The 25,419-nt window shown below is 39.4% G+C and overlaps 1 protein-coding gene across 7 annotated transcripts in view; it reads right to left on the bottom strand.

Annotated features, from left to right (window-relative positions):
• The window catches only part of PTPN3 (protein tyrosine phosphatase non-receptor type 3), a 326,586-nt gene that overhangs the window by 118,769 nt on the left and 182,398 nt on the right, over positions 1–25,419 (bottom strand). For all 7 annotated transcript variants that reach the window (XM_039524865.1, XM_039524869.1, XM_039524864.1 and 4 more), the window contains exons 9-11: positions 24,878–24,965; positions 12,613–12,701; positions 6,437–6,500 (exon numbers count right to left, since the gene is read on the bottom strand). In XM_039524865.1, the coding sequence (XP_039380799.1) occupies positions 6,437–6,500; positions 12,613–12,701; positions 24,878–24,965 (241 nt within the window). The remainder of the gene's footprint in view (positions 1–6,436; positions 6,501–12,612; positions 12,702–24,877; positions 24,966–25,419) is intronic.

The following is a 25,419-nucleotide window of genomic DNA, read 5'->3' on the forward strand; positions in this document are numbered from 1 at the left end:
TCCAAAAGGGGTGATGGCTGGAAAAGCTCCATTATTTTATCCACAAATTAGGCCTAATTTCCCACACACCAGTTTTGGTCCATTAATTTCCAATTCTATCTTTTGTTTACAGTCACAATCTTTACACAGTCCTTGGGCGGTATCAATAGACACTTTTGTGTGGACTAATCTAATCTTTTTATTTCCCTTTTGCACCTTCTTCTATCAGCATTTATTGTTATAAATTATTCTGACATTTTATTGGCACCTTTCACCCACTTTCGAACAATTGAGTTCATAACTGGGGTAGACCCTAATTATTAAAACGTCCCCTACCAGCTAAAACACATACAGAGAGCCAACATTTCACAACTACTACTTGTTAAATACCACATACTTTAATCACTCTGATTAAATCTGATCACTTTACTCATAACAAACCATACTTATGCAAACCTATTAGGACATCTCCATGAGAAAGGTGAGCAGGATTTGGCACTTTGTATGTGGACATTTTAAATGGTAATCTGTTTCACAGTCAGTCTAACATGCATCTTTCCTCAAATATATTTTAAAACATTTAATATGGATCTGTTTGTACAAGAAAAGAATGTACTTGTTTTTAAACATTGGTCAATCATACTGGAACTAAAACAGTATTTGGTGATCATGGATATTTCTATTAGAGTGGTTACACTTTTAAATGTAAGTGTTGTGAAGTGTGGAGGGAATTTTTTGCTAAGCATATAGTAACAAAAGATTTAATAGCAACTGGCATTTCTTAGCATCCTGGTGATGGCTCACCTGCAATATTGGTTAAAAATGAGTAAATTGACATACTTGTTCAAAAGAAGACCAATGCAGAGAAAAGTTGCAAACAATTTTGTCCCGCTGTAATACTAATTTTTAGCCACAAGAATTTGTTAACTTGAACATTTCAGTTTAACTTTATGCTAAAAATGCATGGTTTAAAGGCGAGGGATGAAATTTACCTAGTATTTCCTACTTTAATTTTTGCTGGACAAGAGAAAACATTTGTAGTCCCCAGTTGCAGTCACTGATAACTTTGAAAAGCTCCCTTTGTGTGCTGAAAAAATTCAGATGCTCGCTCTTCTCTCATTTTGGAAGGCTTGAGGATGATCCAGTCAACTTTTTAAAAATTATGAATGAAAAAAATGTTTAATGGAAAAAAAGACTTTTTGCTCACCCAAGAGCATAATCTTTCAAAGGGATCCACAGTCACTGACCATTAAACCCATGCAGAATCTTACTAAGTCAAAGGAACTACAGTGGATGTAGGGGGTCTATGTTTATGATCCCTTTGCATGATCAGCCTCTAGCACCCTTGGATTTCAATAGTTCACAATTTGTGAGGACTGTAGTGTCAATTAAAGAGGTTTGTGGACTGAGTGCTGGGGCAATGAAAGTAACTGTGGGCTCCCAGGAGTTAATGGGGAGTACCCTGTAATTCCAAAACCTACACAAACCCAGCAGTCAGTAATCTGATTAATCAAGTGGTGCCTCTAACAATTAGAGAAGATTTGCAGATGTGTTTACAGAATAGCAAATTAGTGCAATTTTAATGTACGTAAAAATATAGCTACATTGGCTAGTGTTCAGTAAGCAACAAACAAGTTTGATAAAAACTTTTCACTTTTTTGAAGCATTTAAAATTTTTACTAGTAAGCAAGCATGGCTTCTACTCCCAGGCTTACATCTTACACCTTCAACTAAACCCAAATATCATAGTTGGGCTTTAGTAGCATCAGTTACTATCAGGGGTGGCAGGTTTGTAGAAATTTTGGTGGTGCCCAGAACCCGCCCCCACAAACCCCAGGCCCCAAACTCCATCCACACCTGCCTAAGGCTCTGAGAGGGAGTATTCACGCACGAAAGCTCATGCTGCAAAACGTCTGTTAGTCTATAAGGTGCCACAGGATTCTTTGCTACTTCTACAGAACCAGACTAACACGGCTACCCCTCTGATACTCAATAGAATCAGCAGTGTTAGATAGTCCCTGCTGAACAACTGATCAGCAAAGAGTGAGGAGGAAAGAACTGATGAGTAGCTGTTTCTCCAAAACAGCTGGCATGGGAAGACACACACAAGCGTAAGAAGAGAAATTATTGAAAAGGAAAAAGAAGGAGGATTTGGGATTAAGATGAGTCATGAATCTATAGGCTTGAAGTGCATAAAAATGTCTTAAATGAGCACTTGTTCATGGCCTTTGAGCACCTTCTCCGGATTTTCAAGAAATACCATCCATCTAAATATTGCAATGGCATACAAAAGCCTGAGACGTTGTAGCAACATCATGATCCATAAAGAAACCTTACTCATTAAGCCTTAGGTGGTCTGTGGAATCTACTCCTTGTTGTGCTTTCCCCATCCATCTTGGTCTTTCCTCCTCCTCCCAATCTCCTGTCTTTCCTCTCAGTCTTAATTAACCCTTTGCTTCTGAACTCTGAAGTGGAGGGTTGATAAATCCGAAGACTAAAATATACTCAGCCACCTCCCCTCAAAGCCCACCTGAGACGCCTGAAATTCTGGAGAAGGCCAATGGCAGCGTAACTGTCCCACCTCCATTGGAAAAGACAGGGTTTTCAAGGTAAGCATACCCGCTCATTAAGAGAGAGATTAGCAGGAGACCAATCCATATCACTGAGATGCAGAATTGGCTGCTTTATATCCCCCTTCACTTGTGACCTACATATATATTTGACAACGATGAATACATCTGGAGAGGAGACTTAACAGTGCACCTGGTTTGCTTTGTCATATAAAGCAAGGAAGACAAAGGTTACACAGCTGGTCCTATTTTCCTTAAGGTCTTGTGGTTCTTTAAGTGTGATGCCATTTGGATTACTTTGATCATTGTGTATTGTTATGAAACACAAGGAAATGATGACTTAAGAGATGTGGATAGTTATAAATCACAGCTTTCAGACTGTCATTTTTCAACAAGATAAGCAGCTTCTCAACAGAATGAACTTTGAGAACACTGCCCTTTTCAAAGTTGATGCAGCTCTCTTGAATGTGTAAACTAACTTTTTTGACAGTAGTAAAGAACTCTTATGTAGCAAACAAAAATGTTTAAAGTGATATCCACTTCTAGAGCTGATTAAATATTAAAAAATGCATTTGTTCAAGTGCCAACTGGTTGCTGTTTGACCACATTCATTTCTTTTATTATTCGCTGTTTGTAAACATTAACACAAAGGGGATTTTGTTCACATGACTATTTTGGGAATTGCTGTTATTCGTATGTATGGTAGTATTCATATGCAAACAAGAATATTCATAAGTTAACAGAGCATCCGTTGTTCATTATTTGGAATTTCAGTCATCCAATCAGGGAACAGAAATAATACTTTGTGACTTCAGTGACCTATCACTCACCACAAATATTTCAGAGTGAATAAGTGAACAGTTGGCAACCAACCACAAGTTGAAATTTATTTGCATAAACCATTGATAAATATTTGCAAATAATATATTAGTAGCAACTGTAGAATTAGTAGAAATTAATTAGTAGAAATAGTTTTTATATTATTGGACATTCATCTTTGGTAGGCTTTGACTCTCCCCTCTCCTTCTCCCAAAAATAAAGCAGCCACATTTGGGAGCCCTGTGCACCCCCTGAAGTGGTGTGCCAACCACACTTATGGGTCCCACTTGGTATGCAGAGGCACACCATATCCACATTTCTTTATTAGAGGCCTTACAAGCACAGAATGCCTCCCCATAGCCTCTGACACTCTGTATAAGATCTCCACCACCAGCACCGTCCAATTTAAAAATAAGGAGAACACCATCTCCCCTGGGTATGAGAAAGGTTCCTTCCTTGTACTACCTGCTGTTCTGCCATTCTGCAGGGACCTACCTGGGGTCACTCAGACATACATGAATGCATTATTCAACCTTGATGAATGCATTATTCAACCTTGTCTTTTTTTTTTTTTTTTTTTAACACTGCAGCCATCCCTCTTTCTAAACAGCCCAAAGTCGGACAGAATGCTACATTAAATAACCAGTTTTTTCCCCTATTTGTTTCCCCAAAGAGAAGGGTGTTTGAGTGCCCCTGAAGATTTTTCACTTAATAATGAGCCTGAGACAACTTTTCCAGGATAACAGCTGTAATTTCACTTTATATTTGATCAGGATTAAGATTACAGAAATTACAAGATGATGTCCATATCTGTCTCCTTTAATAATTTGGGTGCAGGTGGAGGACACTCCCAAATGTAACTATAATTATAATGACATGGGAAAATGTACAGCCTTAGTTAAAAAAATGCTTGTTTATTTTTCACTAAAACAGAATCCACACATGCAAATATCTTCAAAAGTATTCAGACTACACATTACCAAGCATAGGTGTCTATATTTTATCATGTTATAGTCTAACTAATTAGCTTCCCACCTGCCCTCCCCCCCCCGGCCTCTCCAAAAAAACGATTGACTAGTTTCTCCATTGACTTAGAGGAAACAGTTAGATCAGAATAATTAGAATCTATTATCAGCTGCAGTACTGGTTTTTTTTGCCACAATATGAGCTCATACTACCACTGGTTTACAAGAAAAATACCTTATAAAGAAATCTTGTAGTGAGCAATGTATTCTGACTTCAATTATTTTAACTATCTCCATGTATACCATCCAATTTTGCCAGCTTAAACACTATTGTATAATTACTGAATTACGGAAGGCACTCATTATCTGCTTTATACCCAGATCTTTCAGTTGCCGTTTTTCCCCCATAATGCATCCCTTATCATTTTTCAACTTTGAGTCCCATGGAGAAGAGAAGGTATCTGGGAGAATGGAAGGCAGCAGTGCCCAACATTGTGCATCCTGCAATGCTGTCTCCTCCCTCCATGCCCCCCTCCAGAGACACTCAGCTATAGAGTGGCTCATCTGCACGTAGGGTACACTCCCAGCTTGGTAGACATATATGCTGGGGCTAGCATGCTAAAAATAGCAGCGTGGCTCTGGCAACACAGACAAGTAGTGGATAGGACTAGTCGCCTGAGTATGTACCCAGGCAGTCAGAAGAGACTGTATTTAGATGACTAGCCCAAGCCACCACTTGTGCCACCACAGCCACATTGCTATTTTTAGCATACTAGCTTGAGCACAGCTAGTGCGTGTATGTCTACCCAAGCTGGAAATTACCCCTCTGAGCTGTTTGGTAGACTAACCATTAGAGCAGATTCTGCAGGCAGCTGGCCAGCAGGTGGAGTATCTGAGAAAAGGACAGCAAGACTCTGGTAATCTGATGGAAAGTTTAAGGCAGCTGAATGTGGGTGAATGGAAGATCTCCTCTGCAGTCCCCCCCGATGCCCCACACCTCCAAAAACCAGTGAAATGAAGAAGGTAATTTTGGGTATTGTTAGGATATAGATCTTCAAGCCTGTCTGTAAAGGCCTGTACTTTAAGAATTTAGGTATTTGTTTATTATTTAGCTAGTTATAGAGGTATAAAAGAAAGAATCTGTGTAAGGGCCTTCTCTCACGGTGACAGTCTGAGGCCCTGTTTAGTCATATTGAAATAAGGCAATCTGGGGCTGTTAGGAAGGTGATCCGATCTATCACCTCCAGAGAAAGGAAAACGCCTCAAAGATGTAAAAGGAAATTTAGTTTGATAGTTTTCTGTCTGGTAAGAACTCGCTTATCAATAGACACAGCTGGGAAACCCTTATGTTTTTATAGATGTAGTTGTGAAATCCTCACTTCTGTATTGTTTTGTATGTTTATTTGCATGGTCGCTGTCTGGTTCTGTGATTGTTTCTGTCTACTGTATAATTAATTTTGCTGGGTGTAAACTAATTAAGGCGGTGGGATATAATTGGTTAGCTAATCATGTTACAATATGTTAGGGTTGGTTAGGTAAATTTTAGTAGAATGATTGGTTAAGGTATAGCTGTGAATATTACTATATAAATTAGGGGCAAACAGGAAGTAAGTTGGGATTCGAAAATAAGGAAAAAGGAACTTGGATTTAAGTCTGCTGGAAGTTCACTCCAATAAACATTGAATTGTTTGCACCTTTGGATTTCAGGTATTGCTGCTCTCTGTTCATGCGAGGAGGACCAGGGAAGTGAGAGAGTGAAGGAATAAGCTCTCTAACAGGTATGGGGGCGGGGGGAGGCTGGAAACAATTAAACTTGAGGAGGTGGGGATAAGAATGGGGACAAAGGGGACTCTGGAGAAAAGGTGACAGCACATGGCAGCCAGAGGCAGTGGAGGAAGGAAAGGGGAAACTCAATGGGGAGAGCCAAATAGAGCAAGGCAGTAAGGACAGAGGGCATCTGTAAAGCCTGCTTTTTCTCCCACTGAAATTTAAGGCTAAAGTTACTACACAGGTTCCTTTCAGAACAAGTCAAAAGAATTTACAGAATACTGATTACAAATTTGATAAATGAAATGGGAAAACAAAAAACATCAAACTACTTACATGTTTTTGCCGTTGCTGTATAAAAAATTTTTTCCTTTTAAAGGAAATTTTTAATATGTTCATCCTAAAAAAGAAAAAAAAACCACTAAGAAACAACCCATAAAAATAGAACAAAACAATCAAAGAAAAAGTGACACATGACACATGTTTATAATGCCCATCAGTCTTAAAAGATCCTGAAGTACATTATAGCATTACACATTCATGACTAATAAAATGCAGCCACCTCTTGGGTGGAGATTAGCAGCTAACTGACACACACATCACAGTCAAAACAGCACAGGAGCAAGAGAGAGGAGCAATAACTTTGGCCAATGGAGAGCATCTTTTAAAAATCATTATTCAATAGTTGCTCTCTAAGACTTGCCTGTTGCATAAGCAGGAAGCCTCCTGTGGCAATTCTCACCTACAAAGCTGCATGATGTACTTGCAGCAAAGACCCAATGGAATCAGATTTTCCTCTTCATTGTCTGCACACAATGGTACCTAATGCACTGAGTTTGTGTAACTAATGAACCATATTGTAACAACTGAGTACCAAGAGACAAATGTCAGACTTTGATAACAGGATACATTAAGCCAGGGGTCCCCAACGCGGTGCCCGCGGGTGCCATGGCGCCCGCGGGGGCATCTTAATGCGCCCGCGTCCTGGCCCCCAGGAGAGCACCCGCCAAAATGCCGCAGCAGCATTTTGGCAGGGACGCCTCTTAATGACGACGTGTGTCGCCGACAAGTGATGTCATCGAGAGGCGTCACTCCCGAATTTCGGCGGGGATGCCTCTCGATGACGTCGCTCGTCGACGGCAAGCAACGTCATCGAGAGGTGTCGCCGCCGAAATTCAGCAGCATTTCGGTGGGTGCTCCGCCACTGCAGTGGTCCTTTGGCTGGCGCCCGCCAGCCAAAAAGGTTGGGGACCACTGCATTAAGCCATATACAATATAAAAAATGTCACACAGAGCAGATGACAATATAAGTCATATTACTATTGGTAATAGTTGTGTCACATTATTGATAATATTTTGAGTATGAAAAGGAAACCACATTTTGGAGCTGTCTTTTGGAAAAATCCTACACTACTGTACTATTAAACACCCAAGAGAATAATTGATGGTTTTCCATTAAACATTCTAATCACATACTTATTTGCTTTTGTGGGATTAAGGGAGAGGAAGAGTGGTGGGAAGAGACAGGTCTGAGTGCTAAGATTTTCCTTACATAGATTGATCAAATCTCTAATATTGTAATATTCTTATATATTTTATGTAACATAGTTAAAAACAAACATGAGCTGTGATGTTCTAAATGCACATGGTGTAAGTGGTGACTTCCCAAATTCGTTTATTATAGGCAGAGATGATAATAGTGGCTATAGTTAAAGCTTGTCTAACACTTTTCATTATCAGCCTGATATTATTTGCTTAGCTGAATTATTCAGGATGAAATTTTCCATGATTGTTTTTGTCTCTTTTGTCCCAGGATTTTTTATTAGGTTTCAAAGTCATTTCATAATTTCCAAGAAAAAGGCTATTGAAAAATAGGTAGTTTTGCCAATGTTAAAATTTTCAACTTTTGTTTTTGTTTTGTTTTGTTTGTTTGTTAAAGCTCGCTAGTTCCTGCATGCTTGGGAAAAGAAATTTGACTAAGGGATATCTGGAGTTAGAGAGATGCCTTACCCCTAAGAATATCCAGATTTGGCCAATTTATAAACCTGAAAACTGCCATTTGCACTTGCACAGTAATACTTGTTAGAAGGCTGCTGCTAAAAATCTCAGAATATTGTACCTTAACTAAGTATGGTGCAGACCCTTGGAGCTTCGCACATGACAATTGTACTGAGGATTTCTCTCAATCCTCACCGACTCTCCTACATAGTTGTCACAGAGCTAGAGCTCTAGATAGAGGGTATAGAGGAGACCCATCAACCACTTAGGGGAAGGTGAAATTGGGTTGAGAGCTAACTTGAAGTCCTAGTCCACCACTTTCTACTAATTGGTGTTAATACTGTGCACTTTACAATTCTTATTATTGAGCAATGCCTCACACTCCTGCCTTAGGAAACAGGAGACTAACATTCAACCATTTTATAAATAAGGTAACAGACTGTACAGTGTCATTTATGGCAGACCTGGAAATAGAATCTGTCTGTAACATGGCAAATCCCATCCATTTTGCCACACTGCCTTTCAGAATGGATGTACCAAAACTGTGCTCTTGGCTGTATCATCAGAAACAGAGCCAGGAACAGATTCTTAACATTCCTCTGCTGTCTAGCAAATACTTGTGTAAGCTACTAGAAAGTTTATGCCATGTCCTTCTCTACTGGCTAGTCTACAGAAAAAGTGAGAGCATAACACTGATACTATTTACCATTGGTTTAAGTGGTAGAAGTCTGTACTGTGTATTTAAAACACATGGGTACCAATCCTGCTGATGACCTACAAGAGGTCAAGATAGTTCCACATGATGGAATTTGTTTTTTCAGTTTTTTGTTTTGTTTTTTCAACAAACTGGTGAAAATATTGTCTCCAGAGTATTGTTTTAATGTTTTATTTTATATAATACCTAGTTCTGAGCACTGAATCCATGTGCTACCCAGGCTGTTCTATCGCTGCTGCTGCACACTTACAATGCTTGTTGACTCTAGCTCAGTGGTTTGAGCATTGGCCTGCTAAACCCAGGGTTGTGAGTTCAATCCTTGCAGAGGCCACTTAGGGATCTGAGGCAAAAATTGGTCCTGCTAGTGAAGGCAGGGGGCTGGACTCAATGACTCTCATTACTCCTTCCTCTCCCCATAACCATCTCACACTTTCAGGACTGTCTGTTCTTCAATGCCAGTGCTGCTTCTTTAGAGCACCACTCCAGCAGTTTAATTCAGTGGCACAGAATACTTGTTAAAAGGACACAGATTTATTTAATCTTATAACCAAGACCTGTGACATCACACAATTTTTTTTAAGTGAATGGTAGTGAGTAACAGTAATCCATGAGACTTCCTTTTTTGTTTTTCTAGTGGATTAAGCTGTCATTAGAAAACTTACATTTCATGAATGCTCAAGCATGTCAGATCCAGAACATAACCTATATATCATGCAGTTATTCACATTCTTATAGGTAACTCAGGCACCCTTATCACTCATTTTACAATCTTTACAGCAGCTCCCTGTAAAATTCACAAATTCATTAGGTTTTACTGCTTACACTTAAAGTACACAGTAGTTTTGTCCCAATACAGATGACAAATCTTTTGGCTCAGGTTTTTCCTTTCATTTACTGAGATCAGAAAAAAGAAGATTATGTAGCTGGCAATAGAATCTCAAGTGTCTGTGCCAGAAGCTGGGACTCGACAACAAGGGGTGGATCACTTGATAATTGGCCTGGTCTGTTCATTCCCTCTGAGGCATCTGGCACTGTCGGAAGACAGGATACTAGGCTAGATGGAGCACTGGTCTGACCCAGTATGTTCATTCTTATGTTCTTATGTCTTTAGAACTTCAGACTGAACAGAAATCCAAGGGAGTTCAACAAACTGATTAGTCTATTCTGATACTTAAAGCTAACCTAAACAAAGCTGCTACTTTAGACTTAAACTGAAAACGTTTCCTTAGCTGTAAATTTGTTTTCTCAACCACCAATCTGGAAGTTTCTGTGTATATCAAATCCAGGCAGTATATCAAATCCAGTGCAAGCAGACAGCCAATGAGATTTCGGTTAATAACAAGTAACCTCAATATAGCCCTGCAGGCTTCTCAGAAAAGCTATTCTAAAGCTGCCCAGCCCACAGCATTGTTGTCCTATTGTTGCCGTCTATTAATATTGCAGAATATTGTTCCAGAATTTTTTGTAAGAGAGCTTTGATGGTGTTTGCTGCCACCTTGAGTTCGAAAAAGTCTGTGCCAAATCCTGATGTACTTACACCACAAGAAGCCCAAATACTTACAACAGTGTTATTCAAAGTGTAAACTGAAGCAGGATTTAGCTTTTTATTAGAACTCTAGCTCCTTTTCCATCATTTGTCACTATATAATGTTTTCCCCACCCGAGCACCTCCACCCAATAGGCTGTGTAATCCTTTAAGTGAAATACATTGAGGGCACTATAGAAATTTATCATATTTTATCTTTTTATAATATGTTTAAGCACACAAAATATAAAATGCATTCTGCATGTATAGTATAGGAAGGTGTGGTGCTGTATTTTCTCATAATGATTTGAGTGGACCCCATTGCTTATGAGTGGCTGAGTCATGATTGATGTATAGATGCAATCAGAAAGGAGACCAGTAAAGCATCTCTCTCATATATCAAAGATTGTTTTTGTTTTTTGTGGAAAGACTATTTTAGAGCATTTCTAGGATTGTTCCTACCAATTTCAAACTTTCACCTGCAAATCCTGGTACCTCAGCTATTATGAGTCTAACTTATATATGCCTGAGGGGAAAATTCAGAGTAAAAAGTTTTGAAGACTCAAAACATTACTTAAAATAGCTTTCTATACATGATGTCGCAATTCCAGTATCCAAACTTTCTACACCTTCCAAGACTAGAAGTGCTGTTGAAAAGCTGTGAATTATCCCTTTTCAATGGAATAACACTTCTGTTTCTAGACCTGAAAGATCATGATATTAGACTTTACACATCACTTGTGCAAGACTTAACTATTGCCCACCCAAGACCATGGGTCAGTAATTTTGATAGAATAAAAGTGTGAAAAGGAATAAAATATTTGTCTGGAAGACAATCTTTAAAAATAGCAACTGTTTAAAGGCATTTAAAGATTTGACTGGCTGGAATTAATAAAGGAAGACTAAAGGGCAGATTTCAAGAGAATCAGAGGTGCATAAAAAAAATCTTTATTTTATAATGCATTAAATTATACATAGAAATACATACAACATCATGGTGTGGTATGAAGTTTGTATTGGCATGAATTTGGGATGGCTGCACTATCCCCAAGTGAATTATACAGGCAATACTATTCAAAAGATGAAACACTTCAAAGAATGGAGAAAAAGGAGTGAAATGAAGGATATAAGCAAAAAAGAAAAAGATAATTTAGGATAGACAATTTAAATTTATAATCTATTTTAGTGCTTTACTCTGTCAGACTTTCCTTAAGTTTGTGATAAAAGGACGGGGTGTCTTGAGTACTTAAGATATATTCATATTGCTGGTTATTCTGTAGTTTTTGTAGCTAAATAACCGGAGGCAGAAGAGGAGAATCTACAACTCACCACAATGTATTATTCTGTATGGTCTGGGAGATTTGCACCAACTTCTTTGGAAACTTTCCCCAGAAAATTGTTGTAAATTATGCCTAATAACATGCACCAGCAGCTAGGCACCAGTTCCACAATTGAGGAGATTGAAGGAAGTGCAAATAATCCCACTTTTACATGAAAAGGGTCAGGAGGTGGAGGAGTGGAGAAGAATCATCTTTTGGACCCTCTCCAAAATCTTATGGCCAGACATGTGTATAACATTTCAATCACTTTGCACAGGGGTCAGCAACTCTAGAATCTCCTTCCTGTACCAAGATGGGACTTCCTTATCAAAAATGAATACATATACTACTGTTTTCAGCTTTACACAGCCATCAAAGTATCTTCTCCTTTGGAGACCCCAAACCTATAAGTCAACCCTGGATGATCTTGTAGACTTGTTTTATTCCTCTTCTGCTTGTTCATTTATCCCAACTCCTCCTGAAAACTGCCAATAATTGTCATTTTTGTTGGTTATGTACTTTCTTTCACAGAAGCAAATGCTATGTTTGCCAAAATACATAAAATTGCTGATCATCCACAATTAATTGCTGAGCTGTTTAGCAATATTAAAAAAAATAACCAGAGTCATTTGGGCCTAAGGACAGGGGATGTGGAGGGTCACCAGTGTCCCAATCCTGAAAACCAGATATGAAAGTAGTCTGCCTCTGAACTCTGACTCCTTTAAACTCAGTGGTACTCTCAGTCATGAATCTTTGTAGGATCAGGTCCCCAGTCCAGAGCTTTCACTTTAACCCAACCCAATGAGAACCATATGCATATCACAAAAACATAACCTATCCCCTGCAGTAATAGATTTTTCCTCTTTGGAATAAACATCATGCCATGTGAAAATATTATTTAAAATTTTAAAACAGCAGTTGGTTAATAAAGGAAGTAGAAACAAGTAACACTTACCAGGGATAGAAACTTGTGCAAATAAATTTTCTGTACACAGCAATACCTCCTGAAGCAATTCCAATCATCAAATCTAGATTATGTACATCCTGAAAAAGAAAAAACATTGTAAAAACAAAGAAGAAGCCTATGAAATACATATGATTTCTGCATGTGAATTCATTCATGTGTTTTCCATATACAAATATAAAAAAGCAACCCAAAAGGCTTACAATTCAAAGAGTAAGATTTCTGCACTATTTCTTCTAACTTGGTCAGACCTACAATGCAATATAAAAGTCTTGCTATTGAGAGAAGCATTGTTACCTCTTGCAATTATGTTTAGTACTGTCTGTGTCAGTAGGAGACACTGTTATAAGGTGGCAGCGGGCAGTTGGGGGGTAGACCTTTTGTCCCTGGTCAGTTTGTTAAATGTTCAAAGAATTTAGGAGCTTGGGCACCCAGCATCCCAATCCTTGACTGTTTGGGAGGACTTGGAAAATAATTCCTCTCTCTGACTCCAGAAGGACTTACCAATTAGAGGCAAATGGAGAGTTGGCTGGATGAGAGATGACCCAAGCTCTCTATATAAAAGTGGATCGGGACGACGTACATGTTGATATGCATAACAGATCAATTTTACTATCCATTGTAGTGTCATATTCTGGTGCACCAGATCAGGATTAAAGATCTTAGACTTCTGGTAAAAAAGCAGAGATGTCCTGGCCTAAGAGTAAATTAATTTGTCAGGACTCCTTTCTTTTGGGCATCTGTTGCGGTTTTTTTGATGGTGATAAAGGTGTTCCCAACATACATGAAATTCTGAAAAATGAATAGTATGTGTATGTTTCAACAGACTACTCCTGTGTAAAATTCAAATATGTGCACAACAGGATTTGCAGGACTGAGACCTTATAATGAATCTACTACCTAAAGTAGTAGAATACGAGTGACATAATCAAGAGGACATAATACTGGGATCATTAACCAGCTTTGCTATTGCAGGATGTCCAACCTCCATGCACATTAACCATGATATAGACACAAATTATTGTCTACAAGCAGCATCTGGATAATTTACATAATAAATTTTAAGCCTGTGATTTCAGCCAAACAACATTCCCTCTTTGTCCTGTGGTTCTCATCACTGACCTTAAATCTCATGAAAACCATACTTGTGGAATGCTTTTTCATGCAGGGTGAAATTATCCACACAGGAAATTTTAGAATTACTGTGTATTCGGAAAAAAAACAATAAAAAATATTGCTTAGCCAAAGTTTTAGATGTTTCCTTTAAGTCCAATATAAAATTGTAATCCTTGGCTTTCCAGCTCACTGTGATCTATGTATGTACTCATTTTATAATATACATATTACTACAGGGAGTTGAAGATTTATGCCTAAATGTAGATTTAGGTTCCTAATTTTAGGATCCCAATATTTAAAATGTTGGCTTTTGTTCAGAAGAGCAGCCTTAAGAAATTTTATAACACACTTCTTAAAGGAATGCTGGATTCTCTTAAGAAAACTTTCAATAGACTAAATTCTCCTCTAGATGGCTCTCTCTGCTCAGTTAGTATAAATATATTTCCCTTAATCCCCAACTTCCATTTTTGCTGTACCATAACGACTCGAAGAATAAAACAGGTAGAATGTAATTGAACAAAACTCTGGCAGGATACAGAATATATGTGAACAAATTATCTTTTCTATACAAGTTTATTAGAATATATAAAATAAGAGATTGAATAATTGCTGAACATTCTCTGCCACATACATTATCAATTCATATGTCACCTAATTTTAAGTATCATAGTACACTGTAGAGGGTAAACACATATTGTGCCAGATTTAGTATCTAACAGTAATTTATATTCTACTGGCAAGAAGAAAAAAATATATAAATCCTGTCTCTAAAGAGGTTAATATAGAAAAAAAGGGTAAATAAGATTGGCAGCACAGCTTAACAGCTCTAAGCAGGAGCAATTGACTTGCACATAAGGATTCAATCACCTTGCCTCTTTAGGCTGATAAACACGATTATAGTGGCCCATTAAAAGCTAGCTTTGGAGAAAAAGCTGGGAGATCCTATAAGAACTAATTGAGGAAAATGTTAGCAGAAATGATGGATTGATAACTATTCAACAGAGAAGAACTAAATTAATCCAGTTCCTCCAGATGGTGTGCCTGATCAAGTTTTTTGGGGGGGTTTTTGCTGATGTAACCTCACTCTGATTTGATAGTGAAATCGAAAACCTTTAAGACTAAACAAATCTGAGCATAATGACCAAGAACTGGGAACACAAGGGGTGGGGAGGAAGAGATCCTCTCTGAGAGTATGTCTACACAGTAGCTGGGAGCATACTTCTCAGCAAGGGTAAACGGACACATGCCAGCATGTTAAAAATAGCAGCACAGTCAGGGGTACCACAGGTTCCAGCTCAGGCTAGCAACCTCAGGGAGTAAATACCTGCCTGGACCCGTTGGATACATACTTGGTGGCTAGCCCAAGCCGCCGCCCATGTTACTCCAAGGTATGGTACTATTTTTAGCACTTGGTTGCCTGACACTTCCCATTATAAAACCCTATTCTCAGTTGCTTATAGCTTTGCCAAACTTTAACCAGAGAAACAAGGTAGGTGAGCTAACACCTTTTATTGAAAAAAACTTCTACTGATGGGAAGGTACAAGCTTTCAAGCTATACAGAGCTCTTCCTCAGGTATGGGGAAGGAAGCAGAGTGTCTGAGCTAAATACAAGTTGGGACAGATTGTTACGGGATAATACATGTTGGAGGCAGTCACTTGAAATGAAGTGTATACCTGGGGGTTAGATGTTAGGCATAAAGGGTCTGAAGTGGGCAATTAAGGGTAGCAGACATCTTAGTGTGCTACAAATGTCCTGAACTGAAGAGGGTTCTCCCAGGGTATTTAGGTGCTAATAAATCTATGATGTGATCTACTTCTCTGGTTGAGTGGCCTTGTTTAGTGGCACTCAAAGCAGCACCAGACCCTGCCAGAACAACAGATATAAAACCTGCAGATATATCTCCACTGCCATGATGATTAATACCCCTGCGACCGGGGCCCCCGTGGGGAGCCAGCTGAGGTCACTCAATTACGGTGAACTGCAAAGAATGGGGCAGACAAACCCCAAAGCTGGTGGATAATTCAATACTTCAATTTACCAAGCCAGCACTAAACAGCTTCTGTTATACCTTACTGGTTACTCAGAAGTCCAAACAACATAGCTCCCTTAAAGTAACCCAGCCTCAGGCCTCCATCCAGGTACCCAAGTCAAATATGATGATTTCTCAAAATCTTATTTCATCATATAAAAGAAAAGGTTCTACCAATCCCAAAGGATCGGATACATTATCTTCCAGGTTAATGAATATTCCAGATCTTACCCAAATACATGCTTCAGCCAATTCTTATTAACTAAACTGAAACGTATTAAAAGACAAAAGAGAGAGAGAGTACGGTTAAAAGATCAGTATACATATAGACGTGAGTTCAATTTTTGAGGTTCAGATTCATAGCAGAGATGGTGAGCTTTGTAGCTGCAAAGAGTTCGTTCAGAAATAATCCATAGGTTATAGCTCAATATTTATATTTCAGGGCAGTCCAGTCAGAACAGGGATCTCAGTCCTTGTGACTTAGGCTTCCCCTGCATGAAATCTCAAGCAGATCTGAGATCAACAGGATCAGGACCCAAGGGTCTTTTTATATAGAGTGTTCTAGCATCCACTTGACCATACAGTCCTGAGTAAACAATTGGCTTTTGATGTAACCTTCTGTTTACATGGGTAGCATCTAAGATGCACACAATTAGTATCACTTCTAACAATATAGGTTTGCATTTCAAAGTTTAGCCTATCTAGCCATAGAATGGCCCTAATTACCATTTCTAACATGTCTTTAAAGGTCGGCTTTGGGTTAGTTAGCCTGGAAGCTGTTTAATCCTCTGTGGCCATGCGTTATATTTTGTACATGATTCGTTGCAATTATATAACAGTGGTAGCAATAATGACTTGAATGGTTATATTTTAATTAGACAATGTCATTACCCCCTACAACATACCTTGGGTCTTTCACATGCTTATTAGAACATATGGTGGTGGTACCTCATCATGGGCATCAAATGCCCCAAAAACATCTATGTGGGTGAAACCAGACAACCACTATGCTCTGAACTCACACAGAAAAATGATAAAAGACAGAAACGTATCACCCATGAGAGAACACTTTTTCACAAAGAGAGCACTCCATAGCTGATCTTTCAATACTTGTCCTCAATGAAAACCGCATAACACCTTCAAAAGGTGAGCCTGGGATTTACATTCATAACTCTGATAGACATGGACAAAAGCCATGAACATAACAGGGGCACTGGTTTGAAGGCTCATTACAACGATTTGTAACACACCATACTGCCTGGTACCCTTACTTGCCCACTTCAAATCCTTTATGCATAACAATCTAACCCCAACTGCACATTAATTTCAAGTGACCACCTCCAATATGTTACTCCTTCATCTTAACAATCTGTCCCAACTTGTATTTAGCTCAGACACACTGCTTCCGTTCCTCGACCAAAGAGGAGCTTTGTGTACAAGCTTTCGAGCGACCTTACACAAACAGAAGTGGGTCAAATAAAATATTACCTCATCTACCTTGCCTCTCTCATTTCCTGGAACCAACATGTCTACAAGAAGACTGCAGGAAACTTCAACCATTCAGGCTCAAATTTTCCATGCTGGGTATCTGTCTCAGGCTGAATTTTCTTGGAAATTTTCAGCAAAATGGTTCAGCCATTTAAGAATGAGACTAGGGAAAAATACACCTTTTTCAATGTTAAAAAGATTCTGGTGACCTTTTCTTTGGAAAGCGCTAGCACCCCCATGCTTTGGGCCAGAGACTGTCCTTTGTATCAGGAAAGGGTCTCTAACTCTTCCTGTGGAAATCTTCCCAAATCTAGCCAAGTCATAAATATCTGGGGAAAAAATACCAGTTGCACATACTCAGTAGAGACTTGCTAGATCTAAAGACTTCTTCCTCACTGAGCATGCTTGAGCCTTTCAAAACTTCTAATGGTGATCAGACTACACATGGTGCCATTCCCACAGAGCAACTGAGCATGCTTCAGCCTCGAGATACACAGGAAAAAAGCTGCCTTTTACTGCCAGCTGCCCCCCAGGGGATGGGGAGGCCATTGCCAAGGGGGGGGGGCATCTGCCCCCCCCCCCCTTTTTTTCATACCAGAGATCTGCTTGCGGTATATGCCCCAGCCCCAGGCAGAGCTCTTACCTGCAGCACCACACAGTCAAGTCCCCTCCTCCAGGAGCTGGGATTCTCCTACAGCTCCCACGGTCAGTTTCCTCCGCTACACTAGCTTCAACCTACCCTGCCTCCTCATTTGCTTCCACCAGTCAGCAGCTGAGACGACACAGATGGACAATCCTCCTAATCAACAGCAGTGGTCTACTGTCCTCTATTGTACCTGCCTGGGGCTATAGAGGTATTACCCTGTTACAAATAATAATTGTGATAAATGAAGCGGGGGAGGGGAGACGCTCCCTTTTATGGACATCCAGCCAGCAGCTATAAAATCCCTCTTAGTAGCTGCTCTATAATTGCTCTACCTGTAAAGAGTTAAAAAGTCTCACTGCTATGCATAAGTAAAAGGAAGTGAGTGGGCACCTGTCCAAAAGAGCCAATGGGAAGGCTAGAATTTTTTTTGAAAATTGAAATGACTCCCCTTTTGTCTGCCTGTTGTTGTTCTCCCAGGGAGAGGTGGACAGGGCAGAGCTATGCTGTAAGAAGCTTGGTCCAGGTATGAAAAAAATCATTAGTATCATACCTAGAAACTACTCTTAAAACCCAAGATGTGTAAGTAGATTAGGAAATCTCTAGGAAGATGCTATTAGGTTTATCCCCTCTCTTTCTTTCTTTATGGCTTGTGGATTTGTTAAGGCACAGCTGGAGCTAGGCCAGAAGGTACTTGAGCTAGGTAGATTATGTGAAATGCACTAGTCATGCCAGTGAGATTCCCTTTGAAAACTGCATGCAAGATATGGTAGAAACACTTGAGACCATTTCAGTTCAGAGAGCTGATGAACCATCAACTAGCACTGCAAAGGGCTTAGTGGCCTCCTTTCTGTTGAGGCTCTTGGTTTTGGAAAGAATATTCAAGATTTTGAATAGTGCTTCAGAAGAGCTGCAAAATGAAAACCTTAATTTATCAAGTGCCGTGGAATTAGTAGCAAGCAATGTTGCTGCTCTTCGAGAAATTAGAATATCTGAAAGCAAATGGAAGGAGATATATGAGAAATCATTGCCAAGGAACTTGAAATTGCTATTCAGGTCAGCGGTTGCAACTGCTGAGCACAGCAATAAGAAAAACAGTAAGAAGACCTAACAAAATATCCTCCAAACTGGCCTTGTTTTTTTGTTTCTAGTACACTGGGTCAGTCATCTAAACATGATGTTCCCAAGAACACTCAAGAATATATAAAATCTGATTTCTACTATCCTGTTCTGGACAGAACTCTTGCTGAGTTTGATAGACCATTCAGCTCCAACTCCACTTTGCTTTCTGCACTAAATGTTTAAGACGCAAAGAGTGAAAATTTTCTTGATCATGAGAAACTGAAAAAAAACTGCAGATCAACAGAAAGCAATTTTGTCAATCTGGATGCAGAAGTTGAATTGCCAAGATGCACATTGCACCAAAAAAATTGACTTTGATTTCTGATTTCTGAACTGTTCTCAAAGACTTAGCAAGACGTTACCAGTCTTAGCTCTCTATACTGTATTGTTGAGCCTTCCAGTTTCTGCATCAAACAACAGGTACTTATCATCTGTGTTCAAGAAAGTAAAGGGCTACTTAAGAGCCACAATGGGAGATGGACGCTTAAGTGATTTGGTAATTTTAGCCTGTGAATGTGAAGCTTCAAAACACCTGGATATCAACAAGGCCATTGACAATTTTGCCAAGATGAGACCATGGCATTATCCATTGTTTTACTCATATCTGGGTGGTTTTTGTTTGTTTGTTTTTAATCATTTATTTTACCTTTAAACATTCCTGGAACAAATTATCTGTCTCATTCTCCTCTTCACAATCTGGAACGTAAGACACTTAAAAAACAACAACAGTTACATGGCTAAGCAGATTTTGAGCACATCTTATTTATCGCTACAAAAAACAGTGTACAAAGTATCAAACTTGTGTTTCTGATATCTGTGTTAAGGTTCCAAAACTGATACCTCAAGGCTTGGGATTGGGAATATTTTGCTGTATTATCTCCTGATTGTTCTAAATTTACATATAAACTTTAAATATAGCTTTAATTTGTGTTTGTATTTTTTTCTTTCTTTATATAGGAATTAGATACAGTGCTCCTGTCAGCTAATTTCTAAATTGTTTGCCAAAAAAAAAAAAAGTTTCAGGTATCTAAGTAGCCCCTTGAAACACAGTTAAAGTTGCCCCAATTAAGATTGCACTGACATTGCCGAGCTTTTGTGCTTGATTTTGTAACCTTCAGAATGTTCTTTTAACACAGTTTTTGCATGTCATCTATATTATTAAATTTGATATATATTTGATATACATATTGTTCAAAAAACTTGAAAAAACAATGTCTACTTTAAACTCAGTGTGCTGACAGGAATTAGGCAATGACGCAAAGCAGTTAGTGTTTCTTCTCTGCTAGCAAAAAGGATATCTAGAGGAAGAATATTTGAGGAGAATGTGTGCCCAGAAACGTAAAGTGTAACCCTAAAAAATCCTCAATACCAACTGGTGAAGAGTTCACTGTTCTGCAACAGTAACTCTTGAGAGGCCTGAAACACTCATTACACACATTACTTTCATAGTATTTATCCAAAAAGGGTAAAGTGAGGAAGCTAATAAGCTTTGTGTGATGGATGGATGGATGGATATTTAAGGAGTTTTGTATATGTACAGAGCTGACAACAGGTTTTGGGTTAGACAAAGGACACTGAGTCACCGGTCTCTCTGTTGACCATGTAGATTAAGCATTGTGGGCCAACACGGATGTCAAAAAGGGGGATAGGAAGTCAACAGGTGACAACACCAGAGAATAAACCCCAGAATGATTCCAGAGAATCATTCTGACCCTGGAAACAAAACAATGAAATTCTGGGGTATGAGAAGGCGGCAAAGAACAGCTTTTTATCCTTTACTGAGGAAGCAAAAAGGACAGTGCTTTTTATATTCATGAAAGGGAGATCCCAGTCATGTTGCTGGTGAAGCTGGGAGACTGCTTTAGGTGAGAAACCACATCATACAAGGATTTCAGACTGTTAAAGTTAAGTTTAGACTCTAAAAAGCACAATATGCTTTTTGTTTTATATGTAACCATTTCTGATTCCATTACCCTTTTCGGTATCTTTTAAATGTTAGCCTTTGATAGAAAATTTAGGATTATTTTTGCACGAGAAATATATCGCAGGACTGTGATGTTATAAAGGGTGTGATCCTGAGTTGTACCAATCAAGCTGAGTGTATACTACTCCCTTAGGAACAGCAAACCTGGTAATTTCTTTGAGAGTCCAGTGGTTAAGAGCTGGAGATTGTGGGGCGTGCTCCAAGGACTCAGGGGTTGGTGTGTGCCTATCACTAGCCTCCAGAGAGAAAGAGACCAGAACTACATGCAGTTTTCAAGGTGTTGGCATACCATGGTTTTATATAGTGGCATTATGACATTTTCTGTCTTATTAGCTATTCCTTTCCTAATGGTTCCTAACATTTTATTAGCTTTTTTGATTGCTGCTGCACATTGAGTGGATGTTTTCAGGGAACTATCCATGACAACTCCAAACTCTCTTTTTTGAGTGGTAAAAGCTAATTTAGACCTCATCATTTTGTACACATACTTGATCTGAGGGAGAAAAGCCCAACATGCTAGATGAATGGTCCTCAACTCTCACACATTTATGCAGAGAACTAAATCTTGTTGTGAACAGACACCTTGAGTCCTCAGGTTTCCTAGGTCAGCGGCTCTCAACCTTTCCACACTACTGTACCCCTTGCAGGATTTGTCTGATTTGTCTAGTGTACCCCAACTTTCACCTTACTTAAAAATACTTGCTTACTATAAAAATACAAGTGTCACAGCACACTATTACTGAAAAATTGCGGACTTTCTCATTTTTACCATATAATTATAAAATAAATCAATTGGAATATAAATATTGTACCTACATTTCAATGTGTAGTATATACAGTAGTATAAATAAATCATCGTTTGTACTGACTTCTCTAGTGCTCTGTTGTAAAACTAGGCAAATATCTAGATGAGTTGATATACCTGGCGGAAGAACTCTGTGTACACCCAGGGATACGTGCACCACTTGTTGAGAACCATTGCCCCAGATGAGCCCCACCCCACAACCCAGAGAAGAAACAGCCATAACCAAAATCAATGTGGGCAGGGGAATAGCAAGGAAACTCCAATACACATATTGGTTGGATCCATCCACCAAACCAAAGAGGCTAACACTCCTGTAGGCACTCAAGCCAGCATGTCTAATGGGTGGCAGGTTGGGGAGCATACTGAGCTTACTCATCTCTGCGCTATCCTGAAATGAAGTCTGTCGTGCCCAAATATATACGTGAAGGAAGCTATATGCCTCACAAGTCTGAGACAGTTCCTTACAGTCATGACTGGATGAGCTTTTAGATCTGAAGAAATTATTAACATTATCTGAAATCTGGTTTTCAGGACTGCTCCTTTGAAGTCTATCATCTGGAGACTGACTTGTCCTCATTGATCAGCAAATCCAGAACTCTGAAGAGGGACCAGATCTTGGCCATACTCCATTTTACCTGTCTCTTGGGCCAACCCTTTACTGGCCAGTCATCCAGGTATGGAAGTACTTGTATCCCCGTTTTCTTTAGAAACAGTCACCACCACACATTTTGTAATTACTCACAGGGCCATAGACAGATCAAATGGTAGGAATGTAAACTGATCCTGGGTGTTGACTAGAAATCTTAGGAATCTCCTGTGGCTTTGACAGATAGCCACATGAAAATATGCAACCTTCAAGTCAAGGGCAGCGTACCAGTCACTGGGATCAAGGGAGGGAAAAATGGAGACTAGAGTGACCATACAAAACCTTATTTTCTTTATACATTTATTCACCTCTTGCAGGTCTAATACGGATCTGAGACCTCCCTTTGCCTTTGGAATCAGGAAGTGGTGTGAATAAAACCCTTTCCCTTTTTGCAGAGGAGGAACCTCATCTGTAGCTCCTAAAAAGAGAAGAGACTGCACCTCTTGAATGAGGACAGCCTTGTGAGAGTGGGTTTTGAAGAGAGATGAGGAAGGGGGAGGATCTGAAATAAACTGAAGAGTAAAAAGCAACAAAGAGTCCCGTGGCACCTTATAGACTAATAGACGTATTGGAGCATAAGCTTTTGTAGGTGAATACCCACTTCGTCTGCTTTTTACAGATCTAGACTAACACAGCTACCCCTCTGATACTTGAAACTGAAGAGTGTATCCAAGTTCCACAGGGCTTAGAACCTATTGATCTGTGGTAATATGGGCCCAAGCACACAGGAAGTGGGATAATCTGCTGGAAAAAATGGGTGGGAGAAACTCGTGTAATGCAGACTGGTAAACTGCCCTCAATATGGCAATCAAACAGACTGCTTGGCATTTCCGGGCTGCCTGGAAAGAGTCCCAGAGGAAGAAAACTGCAGATTCCTCCTCCTATGATTTGTCCCCTTCTTTCTGGACTGGTCAGAATGTCTAGGCATGAACAGCTGATAAAGTTGGAATGACTGAGGGAGGAACAGTTTCTTTTTAGGATATAGGGTGTAAATTCAACTTAACCCTCCAGTCCTTCAGACTGTGAAGTTTCTCATCAGTGTGCTGCAAAATAAGAGTTGGACCTTCAAAGGGTAGACCATGTATCACCTGCTGCCCCTCCTGTGGAAACGCCAACAATTAGAGCTATGAGCACCTGTGCCTCACTACTGCAGATGTCATGGCTCTGACTGCCATATCTGCCCCATCCAGTGAAGCCTGAAGAGACGTCCTAACAGTCATATTGCCCTCTTCCAATACTGCCAGAAACTCCTGGCTGGCATCCTCTGGCCATTTTTACATGCATTTAAGGAAATCATCCCAGAGGAAGAAATCATATCTAGTCATCAGGGCTTGCTGGTTCGCAATACAACATTGCAGGCCAGCAATGCAATATTTTTTTCCCCATCTAAAAGGTCTAATCTCTTTGCCTCCCTTTGGGGTGGAAGAAGGTTGTCCTAGACATTCCTTTCATTTAGTGCCAAAACCACTAAGGACCCTGGGAAGGGCTGTGTGTAGAAATGTTCAAATCCCCAGGAAGGAACATGGTATCTCCACTCAGTCCTCTTAGCTGCTGGAGGCAAAGATGATGGCATTTGCCACAATACCTTTGTGGGCTCCAACATGGCCTCACTTACAGGGACCATCAGAATGTCAACCCCGATACGTCACCCACCTATGAGAGGACAGCAGCAGTGCTTTATCATGAAAACAAGCGCCTACACTCTGCTAAGAGAAGTTCTGGTTCCACAATAGGGCCAACTATGGCAGCAACTGAGACACGTGCAAATCACATTGAGAAGAGCTCACCATTTATATTACACAAAATAAAGGTGCAACTAGACTTTGGTATGCTATCATGTGACCTACTTGGCATGCTAGGACAGGAGACCTCTCTCTCGAGAAAATTATGCATTATGGTGCCCATCTATAATCATTTTAAGACACATTTTTCATATTTTGCATGTTAGTAGATGGAGACCCAAGACTTAGATTTAGGGGTGTAAGACTATACTGAAGAAGTAAAGGGTTGGGATTCTTAAGGATGCATTAGAAATCAAAGTGATACTGAAGACTTCTGCCAGCCATGTCACAAAAATAGCCACTTAGTTTCCAAGTACTTAACACACACTAATCTAGTTTACTTTCACCCTTCAAGCAAATATTTTGTTCTCTAAAATCTTGTGCAGTATCAAAGACAAAATGTCCTCAAATGAGGGGGAAAACTATTCTATAAATTCAATTTAATTTACAGACAAAACTGGAGACACTTATGTCAAAAGCAAAGTTGAGAAATATAATACAAATTAAGTAGAAAACAAAATACAATGCAGTCAATACTGAAGTGCTTCTGTTTTCACTGTTAATGAAAGACTCTTGTCTTAAAAATAGTATTTATAAATTCAATTATTTTTCCAAGCAAAAAATGACAACGTAAACATACTCTACCACTGTGTAATTCTACTCCATAGAATTCAAGGGTTCGTGCTATGTTTATATAACAGGACTCTGCTTCAGATTGCTTGAGACCACTAAAGAAAAAAAACAAAAAAGTTATTAATTTTAACTACATTAAGTTAGAACAAGAAATTAAGCTCACTGACTTAACTATTTTAACTTATTACAAATGTTTCTTTTCTTCTAGACACCTCCTATATAATCCAGGGAATTGCATCACAGCCCCATTTGAGCATAAGAACGGCCATACTGGGTCAGACCAAAGGTCCATCTAGCCCAGTATCCTGTCTTCCAACAGTGGCCAATGCCAGGTGCCTCAGAGGGAATGAACAGATAATCACCAAGTAATTCATTCCCTGTCACTCATTCCCAGCTTCTGGCAAACAGAAGCAACTTTCGAAGTCTGAACCTTTAAATAACTAAAAACATAAGGCATAACTATTCACAGGGGTGGAAAAGATTCCAGACCAATTGTTATTCTCACACAGAGTCATGCTTGTGCTCCAGTCTGGTGATTAACTGAAAGTA

Source organism: Mauremys reevesii, linkage group 2 (genome assembly GCF_016161935.1).
Source record: "Mauremys reevesii isolate NIE-2019 linkage group 2, ASM1616193v1, whole genome shotgun sequence".
Taxonomy (NCBI): domain Eukaryota; kingdom Metazoa; phylum Chordata; order Testudines; family Geoemydidae; genus Mauremys; species Mauremys reevesii.